The 13,925-nt window shown below is 38.8% G+C and overlaps 1 protein-coding gene across 2 annotated transcripts in view; it reads right to left on the bottom strand.

Annotated features, from left to right (window-relative positions):
• The window catches only part of LOC145994316 (transcription factor Sp9-like), a 142,647-nt gene extending 135,093 nt beyond the window's left edge, over positions 1-7,554 (bottom strand). For both annotated transcript variants that reach the window (XM_083130431.1, XM_083130462.1), the window contains exon 1: positions 7,437-7,554. In XM_083130431.1, the coding sequence (XP_082986557.1) occupies positions 7,437-7,463 (27 nt within the window). In that variant the 5' untranslated portion in view covers positions 7,464-7,554. The remainder of the gene's footprint in view (positions 1-7,436) is intronic.
• Between the last annotated feature and the right edge of the window lie 6,371 nt (positions 7,555-13,925).

Raw genomic sequence — 13,925 nt, 5'->3', positions numbered from 1 at the left:
CATGTCCAACGCGTCGATCGCGATCGATCACGGGGCGTTTCTTGGTCGATCGCAGTTATCTATTGCAATTATACGAATATACTTTATTTGAATTCAACTTCTATAATATATAATGGCTGAGTAGGTACAATTTTTTGCAAAGATTAACGATTAATAGTAGCTCAATGCCTGCTGTGACAATAAAAAGTAGATCACTACTTGATTGAAGTTGGACATACCTGTTGTAGGGAATGATGCTGTCGCAGGACGAACGTGTGGAAATGATACTGCTGTACACCAGAGATTTAACATACCCCCCGAAAGGATAGTCCACATGTGAAAAGAATCAAGGACGTTTTCTCAAAGCCATCTCATTTGGACAAACATGTATGCGAAGCCATTGGCCCAGATTATGTCCCCCTCCTCCGTGCTCAACAATTTGCGATTTCGCCTACAAACATGGAACTCAACGGAGAACACATAAGACAAATACTGTGATTTTGCCTATGGTGCGGGACTTTTCGGACACCCTGTACATAACATGGTGATATGCACTGGACTCAACAAAGCAGTCCTTCAGAATTAGAAGTTATTCATTGATATTTCAACGATTAATAGATCGGCTTCAGCTTCTTTTCAAATAATATTTTATAAAAGTTAACGCACGTGTGATTAATTGAAGAAAATTAGAATTATGTCTCATTGTTGACAATGAAATGTGAAATAATATCAATACTCAACAATGTTATAGTTCATAATAATAATAGAGAAGGTGTATTGTAGCAGTAATTCTATGCGAATAAGTCATTGTCACAGAAAGGGGTATTTAGGCGTCCAGTTTTACGTAAAAAAAATCGCAATAGAGACTGAAAAAAAGGGACTACCCCGGTTAATAATGGTCACCATAAGCTAAGAATCCTCGAAAAAAATATATTTTCCATGCAGCGAAGCCCTATAGTACAGATTCATCGTTGCCACTGGTACTACTTACCTTTTCTGTCAGATAATGTACTATATAAACGTTATTGTTCTACAAAAACGGGATCATGTAGCCAAGAAGCTGATAGGATGACACTCCTGAGATTAACCCTTTCGCTCAATCGTGTGTCGGTGTTAATTCTTGTTTAGTAACTTACGCAACACTGACAAATTATGTCTCTCTCTCTCTCTCTCTCTCTCTTTCTCCAGACACACACATGCAAATGCTTAACCATCCTCCTAAATTATGTGAAGTCGACGCTACTCTACACTACTTGAGTCTACTGATGGCTAGAACTCGGATTTTTAGGTTCTAAAAAGTGTGCTTTTAGGTTCCTAAAATAGGCTCTAAAAATCCTAAAATAGGCTCTAAGAATCCTAAAATAGGCTATAAAAATCCTAAAATAGGCTCTAAAAATCCTAAAATAGGCTCTAAAAATCCTAAAATAGGCTCTAAGAATCCTAAAATAGGCTCTAAAAATCCTAAAATAGGCTCTAAAAACCTTAAATTAGGTTCTAAAAACCTTAAATTAGGCTCGAAAAATCCTGAAATAGTTAAAAAAAGACTTAATTTGGTACATAATTCCCGAAAAATACTGATTAGCTACAATCGTTAAAAACAGAATTTCACAAGAACCATAAAAACCAAATATTAATTTTTCTAAACAAATTTTCATTTCTTTATATCATTTTCAAAATTATCTACAAATTTTTATAATACTGCACTTGTGCTGTTAGAAAAAGTTACTTGTTGATATGAAAAATGAATTACGTATGTATAATTTGCTGCACAATATCAGGGTGGCTACTCACTTGGAATTCCTTGAATTCCGGGAATTACATGTGAATTATTAGCACCGGAAATTATGCGTGAATTATTGGCTCTGGAAATATTCATGAATTTTGGCAAGACATGAAATAAGGTACAAGCGGATGTTTTCTCTATTCCATTTTTTTCTCCGTAGACGTTAAACAATGCAACTTTTATTAATCCATATCCCATTAAATTTATACATGTTTATAAATGCCCTGAGGCAAGTTTTTCTCAGTTTAGCTTTTATTTCATTCATTTTTTTGAGAATGAAAAAGAAAGCTTCGCAGAAAATAAAACAAAATTTTCTCAACCTGTTTACTTTGTTAGTGTCTTCTACAGAACATTGTATCTGACAAACATAAGATTGTTACAAAATAATATATCTTGAAGTTTATTAGATAAATTTTTTGTTACATTGGAATCATACAAACCCTTTATATTGTCAATATTTTTGTGTGTGGAAAGGAGGGTGAGAGTCGGTAATACGTAAGGGTTGAATAGAGAAATCATCTGCTTGTATCCTTGAATTTTTGGAAAGTTCATCTTGTAAACCAGGAATTATACTTGAATTTTATCATGGTCCTAGTGACCACCATGAATCCTTTTGCGTTATCCACACTCAAACTCCACCTTTTGTCTGTGAGGATCATTTCATGTGCTGAAAATTATCTTTCAACAGAAACATAGTCAGTAGTGCTAATTTGAATGCTGAAATATTACTTCGCAAGGCGTGAATGCCAAAAAGGACCAAACTGACGCGAAAGTGAGCAAGGCCACACAGATCAGAAGTTTGTAATTGGAACTGTGCAGGCAGTAGAGACGATTGGGTGCCAGAACTGAGAATGGAGTGGGGGGGGGACAAGGACAGTTTACTTTATCTTAGTAGGCAAGGCTTAGCATTAAGAGGCTATAGTGCAGGTGTAAAAAGTAGGGGGAACTGTCCCCTTTCGCCGCCACTGTCTGCAGGTAACAGTGACGTCAGACATTTTTGTTTTGTTTAAAGCTTTGATAAACTTCATATACTTGGAGGGAGGGAAATCAACACAAAATATGTTTCAAACACGCCAGTCATTGAATTATCTCGCCACCAAACCTAGTAAATACCTCTGCGAGATATAAAAATCCTGTAAAACCTAAAAAAAAGGTTTAATTTAGGCACATAAACCTAAAATAGGTCCTAACAAGCTTTAGGCACTATAACACTTAGTCAGTTGTTTCGTTTTTTTTATGAAACGCCGATATAACTTGTTATTTCCTATTTACCTACAAAGGAAAAAAATAGGTTAAAAACCCTAAAATCCGAGACTTCCGTAAAAAATAGAATGACGGTTTTTAACGATTTTAAGAACCACCGTTACAACGCTAATCTAATTAATGCAATTTAATTGATTCGCTTTTTGAAAATACATTTAAAGTACACTCATTGCCTATCTTTATGGATGATAAAATATTCAAATTTAATTAAAAAGTAAGATTGCTTCACTTTTTCTAAATTAACATGTAGACGGTTAAATTTAACTGTGAAATATTGATATTTGTATATTGAATAATTGATAATGAAATTGGATTGTAGGACAGTCATTCAGTCCTAAAACACAAATATTTACAATACTCCTCTGTAAAGAGGCTATTTAAAGAAATGTACAATTTAAATTGACTCATGATAAAATCATATCTTTAAAATACTGTATCTATGTGTAAAGTATTTTCGACTAAATCAACAGTTTTAACTTATTTTTCTGTACATTCATTTGAATTTGTTCCACGTAGGTACATTAACAGTTGGGCTGAAAAGTTCGTAGGCTGACTCATAGATGGCGTTACTAGAATTAAATCCATGTGATTTTTACTTAGTACTAACCTTCAAAAGATACGTGTATAAATTTCACAGCTGCCGGATAATTAGTTCGTGAGATATAGCATTGTGAGTGAAGCAGCTTTTGTTATTGTGAAAAAATGGATAAAAAAAGAATTTCGTGTGTTAATAAAGCATTGCTTTTTGGCGAAAAAAAATAGTGTTGAAGCCAAGGCTTGGCTTGATAAACATTATTCGGACTCTGCACCAGGAAAATCAACCGTTGAGAAGTGGTTTGCTAAATTTAAACGAGGCGAAATGAGCATCGAAGACGATGCACGCAGTGGACGCCCCAAAGAGGCTGTTACCGACGAAAACATCAAAAAAGTCCACAAAATAATTTTAAATGATCGTAAAGTGAAGTTGATCGAGATAGCTGAGACTTTAAAAATATCAAAGGAATGTATTGGACATATTGTGCATGAATATTTGAACATGCGAAAGCTGTGTGCAAAATGGGTGCCGCGCGTGCTCACAATCGATGAAAAGCAACAACGTTTTGATGATTCGGAGCAATGTTTAGCGATATTCAACCGTAATAAAATTGCTTCCCCATCCACCATATTCTCCAGATCTGGCCCCCAGTGACGTTTTCCTGTTTGCAGACCTTAAAAGAATGCTCGCTGGAAAGAAATTTAGCACTGATGAAGAGGTAATCGCCGAAACTGAGGCCTATTTTGAGGCTAAAGAGAAATCGTACTATAAAAATGGCATCGAAAAATTGTATGACCGCTATAATCGTTGTATCGCCCTCGAAGGCAACTATATTGAATAATAAAATCGAATTTTGTCAAAAAAATATTTTTTACTATGTTAGCCTACGAACTTCTCAGCCCAACTGTTAATTACACTACTAATTCCTATCCTAAAATTTAATACGAAAACTATTTTACCAATATAATTTTCCATTCTTTCACCTTTACCAGTTTTACAATTGTTTTCCTCAATGTAGTTTGTTTACAAGTTACTAGATGTCATTAGGTTAATTCAAAATATTTCTTTTCGTATATTTTATTTGAAATTGTAAGAACTGGGTTATGCAACAGGCAGGGAAAATATCAAATATTGCATGTATATCTAACTTTGCGAGATAAAAATTGTGGAAAATATACTAAGATTTTGCTAAATATACTCTTTAGCACCTAAGGTCATCTTTTAGAGTTTTCTTTTCAATTTGGCAAAACTGCAGTTGTAATACAATTTATTCCAAATAGATTCTGAGATGTCCAGGAATTGCAATTTCGTTTCTTATTCAGTTACGTAGTGGCAACGTAGGTGTGCGCACTTGGGTTAAGGAGGGCAGTTGCCCCTCTAATATTTGAGTTCTTTTAATGACATGGTGGAAATGTTGAGATCTATCATATGTGCATTCAATTCGAAAGCCATTTAGCATAAGAAGACCTTGGAATTTTCTTTAAATTCGCCATTTCTTTAGCAGGCAAGTATCATCGATCGCAGGTATGACATATTATACGCCTACAATTACACTAAATGTACACAGGAAGGGTATTTTCGAAGGGTGCAGACCAATTGTAGTCACGCTCCTATTTTGTACGCATCAATACAGAGATGGAATATAGTTTTTCTTCCCCAATTGAATTTTCACCAAGGCTTCGCGCCCCAATCAGAGGGTGTGTGTACGTACACCTGTACACCTTTGAATGGCAACTGGAATTGGATTAAATTTTCAGCTAGATATTGGGTTCTGCATCTCAGTTATTTTCGCTGCAAAATACCAAGTGTAACTCATTTTTCTTTTCAGGAAATGGAAACAAGGAATTGAGTAATTTATTCAATTAGGCATAATCAGCACGATAATTAAATTATTTATTCAACTAGGTAATACCATAATTCAGTAGCCAGTGACAACTGAAACGCGCGCAATTGTCAAGAGCTAAGTGTAACACTGATTTTTTCTTTTAAAGAATGTAAAATTTTACCTGCACACAGAACCCAAAACGTGTCAATTGATACAAATATGTTGACTCCAATACACATTAATGTGCATGAACTGCAAATGATGCACTTTTTGGTCTGTCAAAATACACACAGAAATGTATAAAAGGGTACTTTTATCAGCTGGTGTTCCGTGTGATGCATTAAAATGAATCTATTGGTAACATCAGAGATCAATTCAAAGATAAGAAAGTTACATATTTAACAGTGACAATTTATGCATTAAAAGTGCATCAACCTTGATTTGATGCATTTCGAGTTCTGTGTGTGTGTGTAAATTAGTTATTTATTCATACAAGTAACACGCTTAGTGTATCAAGTAGATTGATTGATTGATTTAGTTTATTTTGCTTGACTTTTTTTCTGTCAATTTTGGCTAATCGCGACGATGAGAATGAGTGATGATGAGATATTGAGAAATGGACACTCACAAAGAACACCCAGAGCGAGATTCGAACCCGGAACCGCTGGTGTCGTAGCGCGCTCCGTGTTTCAACTACATAATGGCATAACTGTAATACAATTACTTACGCGTATATATGGGTATGCAGTCGCAACTGTCACTCAATTATTTTTGCCAGGGCCTACTAGATGGCGTAGTCTTGTAATCAAGGGCTTCCAGGTTCGATGGAAGCACACAGTGGTTAGGATCATAGCTCCAGTCCCGATTAGCCTGTCTGTGCATTACAAAAAAAAAACAAAAAACAATCACGCAATCTCTTGGGAAATGAATATAATAAAATAAAGCCTAATCACAATTGTAACTCCGATACTGGTTTTCAATTTACATTCATCAACTTTCTCAAAACTGGAACTTGACCATTAAAGTTACCGAATTAACTGTTTCACAGAAGTAATTTCTTGATCTGCAATACACAGATTTAGTCCTGATTCAGGACTTCGCAACTCAGGAACTATTGAAATTCCAATGAAAACAGTGTCGTTTCAAAAACTGGTCTGCACCAGTTGGATATTTCAGTGAAATGTCTTCCCAACTCAGAACATCCTATACTAATTGCCTTGGGGGAGGATGAATTGGCATTTGAAATACGCACACGTGTGTAACTGCTAACCTAACCTAACCTACAAACCAAGGCTCTGCAATATAGGCATACTAAAAATACAGAGTGTTTCAAAAGTCGCGCAACCCAAACTTGGAGAATTTATACCATGAAAACAGTAAGCTATTTATACCTGAGTTTCTGCAATATAGAGACTCATCCATTGAGATATATTTTCAATTTTTAACATTATCGATTTACTCCATACAGAAAATTAAATAAACTAATAACTGGCGGAAGGCAGTGTTAACATTTTTTCACTCTTGAAGGTCATAATTAGACGTCTGAAGACTTATGCATGTCAATATCTCATTTGCGACCAATATTTTGGCCATGTGCAGCATTGGATAGATTTATGACTGGCGATTATATGAATTAAGTGTAAAAGTACCATTTTATGGGCATATCACCTTTAGGTAGCAACACTAGCAACTCGAAATTTTGTCAGCAGACGCAAGCAACATGTGCCTAAATATTGGCCATACATTTACGTGAAAAATTATAAATCAGAGGAAGAAAGAAACTCCCCGTAAAGTGCAATACTTTTTTTCTGTAAATGGATACATGTACGCAGTATTTCAGGGTAAAGTGCAGAAACGATAAGAATCTCCCAAAAAACGGGTCCTCCCTCTTCCCTCCCGAGGCAGCGGTTAACGAGTTCGGAAAATTCCACTTGAAAATATCGGTTCCTGAATTAGGACGTCCTGAGTTGGGACATCAATTCGCAACACATGGATGCACGCACACATCTTTATTAATCGGCCATCAATATGTATGAACATGCAATGTTTACCTTTCCATCCGTGTAGGAACAACTCATCGACACTTCGCTCTGCAAACACGTAAAATAGCGAGTCGGGCACCACAGGAAACAACACACTCACACACACAACTCACACACCTTCAGCCCACAAGCACCGCACTCTGGTGACGGACACAAACAATAACCTGCCAGACTACGCCACACCTCCCTCCCCCTGCCCCCCTTCCCGCACGCCGATCAAATTTCCTTTTACGGCCGGCCTAATGCTAATGTGGGTTCTCGTACACGCCCCCTCAAGTTGCTATTGGCTAGACACACTTGCCGCAACACGCTGTGAGCGTTTTTTTCCTTGCGTGTCCTTTTTTTTTTATTCACTATCCTTCTCGCAACTCCACCCTTTATGTTGCGGTTGCGGGGGGATTCTTTTTTTTTTCATCCCCTCTCAGGTAGAGGGACTTGGATGGCGGAAAGGGGTGATTCACCGAGATCCACGTGGTCTTGCTAAGAAGGTAGGACGTTCGTAGCTGCTACTCTGCGTGGTCACTCGAGCGTATGCGGAAATGATTTGCTAAATAAGATGTTACATCGCCGTTGGTGGTTCCTTGCGTCAAAAGACTTCAGGGCGGGGATGCAGGGACGTTGAAGGGACTTCAGAAGTATGTGTTTCGGAGAAAAGGCGACAAACTGAGGAACATGCAGAAAGTGACGGTACACACAGCCGAAACATATAATGCATAAGCCTGCAGCTAAGATCAGATATTTAAGTGCATTATTGAGAAATGCAGGAAGACAAGGTGCCCACCAAAGGGTGAGGAGTGGCGTCATCAACATTTAGTGGAGGTTCTTTTCCTTAAAATAATATAAAATTCAACATGAATACATTTTTCTACAATATGAGTAACTACCCCGTGGCACAACAGCCCGTGAGGTCCTGGGCCTCGACTGTCGAGATGGGAGACCATCCAACCAGTTACGGGGTGACATGTCGTCAGCACGACGAACCCCCAAACCATAGATGTGTCACGGAAATAATCTCTTTTTATACCACGTTTTCCTTTCCTCGTTTTCACTACCCTTTTACTACAGAACATTCCTTGACATTCGCTACGAGACTCGGCAGCAAGCTGCCCGGCATCAGCGCTTGTCTTTCCCGATGAACGGGCCAGCGACAGTCGGCTATTAAAATTACAGTTTTCATATTGTGTACTAACCTTGACTATAGAAGGTGTTGAAAATGATGTCCCTCTGCTGCAACACATTCCTGGCATCTCCGAAGGAAATTGGCATTTACACGTGCAAGTTCGTCTACTGTAATTCTCCCGATTTTTCGTACAATACTCTCTTTTAACTCACGGATGGTGTGCGGATTGTCTTTGTATACTTTATTTCCCCATTTTTCTTTCCACTTTTATTGAGAACTGACCCATGTTACTCTAAACATTTTTACGAGGTTTAATATAAGCGACTGTTGCGGACCCGTTCACCGGGAAAGACAAGCGCTGATGCCGGGCCCTTTGCCGCCGAGTCTCGTAGCGAATGTCAGGGAATGCTCTGTATTACCTGCCCACGGAGAGAAGAAAATTTGTTTGGAATAACTAAAAAATAGTTTCCGGCAACCAAACATTCGTTTTAATATGCGCAAATGATTTCTCACCAGAACCAACCTTCCAGACCCATAGTTCGATGTCATCAATGGCGTAGCGCAGTTCTCTGTGCCCCCCCCCCCTGCAAGTAAAATGTTGGGGCCCCCTTAGTGATAAAAAAAATATCGAGATGATACCAGAGTGTGACTGACGTACAATAGTTAGCAAGTCCGCCCCACAGTTAAATAATAAATTAACTTTTACCTGGCACAGCCAGGATTCTTTTTTGAGGGCTTCAAGCTCCCAAATATTTTGTTCGTGATCCTTTGTATTTTTTGCTTGAAGCATTTTTTTAAAAAAATAGGTTACATATAATACACGTATATTTTTTAAAAAAAATGTTTTGGGGGCATGGTTTAAAGGATTGTAAACACTCCTCTTTTGGACTTTGAGGTGGATGAGCCTTCAGCCACAATAACCATTCCCTGGCTGCGCCAGGCCAAGGTTCAACGTAATAATCGCTCACATAGGCTTCAAATACTAATAAACAAACTTATCATTTCGGTTATGGGGGTTGAACCGGACCTCTAAATTGTCAGTGGGGACCCAACGTCACAAGGTCAATTGCAATCTGTTACGAGGAAATAGCAACGGACTCAAGTCTTGGGAGATAGATATTAAAGCGGCGATGGGACTCTATTCACTGAAAATTTGTCACTCAACGAAATGCCCCCCCCCCCCAAAAAAAAAGTCACACGGACAGGATGTATAATTTAGGTGTTAGTGGACCTGAATATTATTATTCATAATTTTAACGATGCCATTTCTTTTCGATTGACCACTGATCATATATTGCTTAATGACATTTTCATGAAGCAAGAACCGTTTCATTAATAGATCATCAGTGATCGAATTTGCATAAGCATTCTCCTTCAACTATACTGCATTGTCTTCAAGTTGATCCATACAAGGGTCCTTCCTTCTATCCCCAAACTCGAACAAGGAAATTCGCAGCTAGGAATTTTCACTACGAACATTGCAGATCACAAAATCGTAACACGTTGGAAAAGAAGAACTGGTTCGACAGAACATTTCAATGTGAAAGAAAAATGAATTTCACAAAATTCAACGAAATAATGGTGACATTTAACTCATACGCTGTACACCCTGCGTGGCAGAGGAGGGAATAATGGCCTTTAGCCCTGGGTTCCACCTCCTAATGAGTTTTTGGGCCCCTTTGAAATAAAACGTAACAGGTATGGACAATGTGGGAAATTTATTTCAGCTCTTGTTTCAATATGAAAACGTTTGGGACCGTCTTGAAAATACTTGGTGGGAAGTTACATTTTAAATAGCAAGTGTAAAACTAATATTAGTGATAGAAGATCACAAATTGCCAAGTTGGATTGTTTATTGGGTAGCAATAAATAAGGCATCGATTGGTTGAGCAACTGAATCTTTCTACTGGATTCATAACTGCACTACAATCCACTACACTACGTTTACGACAAACTGTGTAGCTACAAAGGTTTGAGATGAGGGATATTTTATTAACGTTGGCAATCTGCGAGCAAGTAAGAAAATTCTGATTTTTTGGGGGGGACCAAATTTCTGTTTCGTAAATCATGCGATTATATAAAATTTCAGGATCACAGAGAGAGAACATTGCGGGGCCTTACCCCTCCCCTCCGTCCGCATTGCGGGCGTTGTGGGTCCGGCCGCTACGCCACTGGATGCCATAGAACAGTGTTGCCTTAACTGTGCCCTCACATACTCACTCCAGAGTTTTTATTGGTATATTTATTTGGTACCTTGTATTTATATTCCTAGTCATTTCCAACGCGTGCAATGCTTGTATGCCTTTGTACAGTGACGGACTCTTCTGGATTGTAACAATCCAATCGACTTTCAATTGAATCGCTACAACGCAGACGTGTCCGTGACTGTACGTGTCCTACCCGTCACTGTCATTACAATGCCTAAATACTCATATCGCTGCATTCTAGGCACTTGTGATTCCCATTGCTCATCCTTTTGTCAAATACATAACCATTCTTACACTGTAAAAAAAAATACGCTTTCTGCACACTTTTGCAACACTTCCTAGAAACTACTTTTGATCACTTCTTGAACACATTAAATGTGCACAAGAAGTGTACAGGAAGTGCTTCAATAGTGTACACGAAGTGCTAAAAAGTGTACAGGAAGTGTACAAAAAGTGCAGCAAAAGAAGTGTACAGGAAGTGTGCAAGAAGTACTTCCAATATAAAGGTATCCCAAAAGTGTGTAAGAAGTGTGCTGCAGAAACTACTTTTGATCACTTCTGGTACACTTTACACATTTGGAACACTTGTGAAAATACTTGAGCGACACTTCTTGCACACATGAGATATATCGCAATTCAGTACTCATACTTAGTTTCCAGAATAAAAATACAGTTCACTCACATTTAACTTGACAATTGAAAGAGGAAAAAGCAACAACTTTCAACTGTGAACCTTAAATTTTGTGAGATGCGTGTTTGTTTTTCTGCGACACTTTTTTTTTTTTTTTTTTTTTTGTCCTCGTTTTCCATTTAGAAGGGTACACCTTCTCTTTGGTAAGTGAATTGTTTCCATAAATGTTTTCCCTTGCAAGGTGATGGTCTAAGTGTTTTCAGTAATGAAGTGGTACATATTTACTTATTCTGAGGGTAGTTCACTTAGATCTTATTTATGCAGTAGTGGGAAAATTACTTCTGTTAGGAAAGTAATAATTTGCTATGGTGCGGCATGTGTTGGATATATCACGTGCCGTAGTTCCGGAGGATGATGGATATTATACAGCTGGTAGTCAGGATGCTGTGGATCTATCAGGAAGGTGTACATGGTTAAGAGATGCTGTAATGGTGTGCAGTGGTATGTGGGAAGGCAGTCGTGTAGAGCATCTTCGTACATTGTGCTAAGAAGTTGTGGATGGTGCGAGTTCATTCGACCAGTTATATATTTGTGACGGATGGCTTCGATGTGGGTTGTGATTTCGGGAAAGGTTATTCGCTCGTACAGTAGTCGTGTAGGACTTGGTAGGACTACTCTGAAGGCCAAACGAAGAGCATGTCTTTCCAGAACTTGTAGTTTGTGATAGAATGAGTCTGGGGCTGATATCCATGCAGTGTGGCCGTAAGTAATTGCTGGTCGAAGGAAAGCCTTGTAGGTATGTAGGACAACCTGGGAGTTGAGTCCCCAGGATGTTCCAATTAGCCGTTTGAGCAAGCTCAGACGATTTGTAGCTTTTTGGACGATGTTGAGCAATTGAGGTTTCCAGGTTAGCTTGGAGTCAAATATGACTCCCAGATATTTTGCAGTGGTGGCAGGCAGAATTGGAGTTCCCCGTATTTTGATGTTTAATAATGTTGGGTTCCTTTGGATCTTCGAGCGACAGCCTGTCTGCAGAAACACCAATGCTTGTGTTTTGAGAGCATTAATTGTGAGACGCCATGTGTCACACCATCTTTGGAAGGAGTTTATAGCTGGTTGGAGAGTTTTGTTTATAGCTTGGATGGTTGAACAACAGGCGAGAAATGCGGTGTCGTCAGCGAATTGGTAGATAGAAACTTGTGGGGGTTTTGGCATATCGGCAACGTATAGTATGTAGAGTAATGGTGATAAAGCAGCACCCTGTGGAACGCCAGAGTAAGGGAAAATGGGGTATGACATCGCTCCATTTACAGTGACATAAGCGACCCTATTTGTTAGAAAGCTGTGTACTAATCTGACATAGCAAAGCGGTAGTTGGAATTTATGGAGCTTGTAAATGAGTCCAGTATGCCATACTTTGTCAAATGCTTTCTCCAGGTCGAATAGTACTAGACAGGATGGTTTGGATGTGTTGAAATGATTTGTGATGCGAGTCGTTAGTTTTAATAAATTATCAAGGACACTGTGTTGAGGTCTAAAGCCTGCTTGGTGCGACGGAAGTAAACTGTGTGCTTGTAAGTGCATGTGTATGCGTCGAACAATGATGCGTTCGAATATTTTGCTAAAGGTTGATGTGAGCTGAATAGGTCGATAGTTTGTTGGGTTGGTACTATCTTTGTTTGGTTTTGGGAACATTAGAACCTTTGAAATCTTCCAGTCTGTCGGGTAGTGTCCTGTGCGGAGGATAAAATTGTAGATAATGGCCAGAAAGGACAGCAATGCAAGCGGGGCCTGTTTAATCAATACGTATGTGATATTGTCCAATCCGGGAGCAGTGTTTCTCTTCCTACGCACAGTATTGATAATATCGTCTGTTGTGATAGGAACAGTTAGAGCATTTGTAGGATCAATAGTGTGCGTATTACTGGGTTGCAGTTGCCTGTTATTGGGGTTTGTGACTCTGTCAATTTTGGTCTGGAGGCGGAGATTTGGAGCTTGTTGCGGTGTCGGAGTGAAAGTGTCTTGCAAGGCATTTGCGAAGGCATAAGCTTTTTCAGTGTCTGTGTTTAGAGCTGCGTCCTTGATTGTTATCGGATAAGGAGTACTACTGGATTGTCCAGTGAGCACCTTGAAACGTTTCCAGTATTTTGTGGGATGGCTTTCGTCACTCAATTGGTTGCACGTTTCAATCCATCGACGTTGCTTATAAGCTTTTATATAGTTATGAACTGTACGCAGCCATTGACGGTGTAAGTTAAGGGATTCAGGATTTCTGGTCTGGAGATAGTCCCTGTATGCTCGTCGTGATGCTGTGATTAGGTGAAGATATTGCGGAGGTAGCTTTGGTTTGTAACTATTGAGAGTGGTCGTAGGTATGTTAGTGGTTGCCGCACTGGTAATCTGAGCAGTAAGATGTTCCACCGCCGTATCGAGTTCCTCTGAATTGTTTGGTTCTGGATGCGGGTGAGAAAAAGCATTCTGTAGCTTTTCACTATATGCCTCCCAGTTCGCTTTGTTGTAACACCAGATTTTTCGAGGTT

Source organism: Lepisma saccharinum, chromosome 1 (assembly GCF_977018435.1).
Source record: "Lepisma saccharinum chromosome 1, izLepSacc3.1, whole genome shotgun sequence".
NCBI lineage: Eukaryota > Metazoa > Arthropoda > Insecta > Zygentoma > Lepismatidae > Lepisma > Lepisma saccharinum.
The sequence above is the reverse complement of the archived record's forward strand: the minus strand, read 5'-3'. Positions and strand labels throughout refer to the sequence as shown.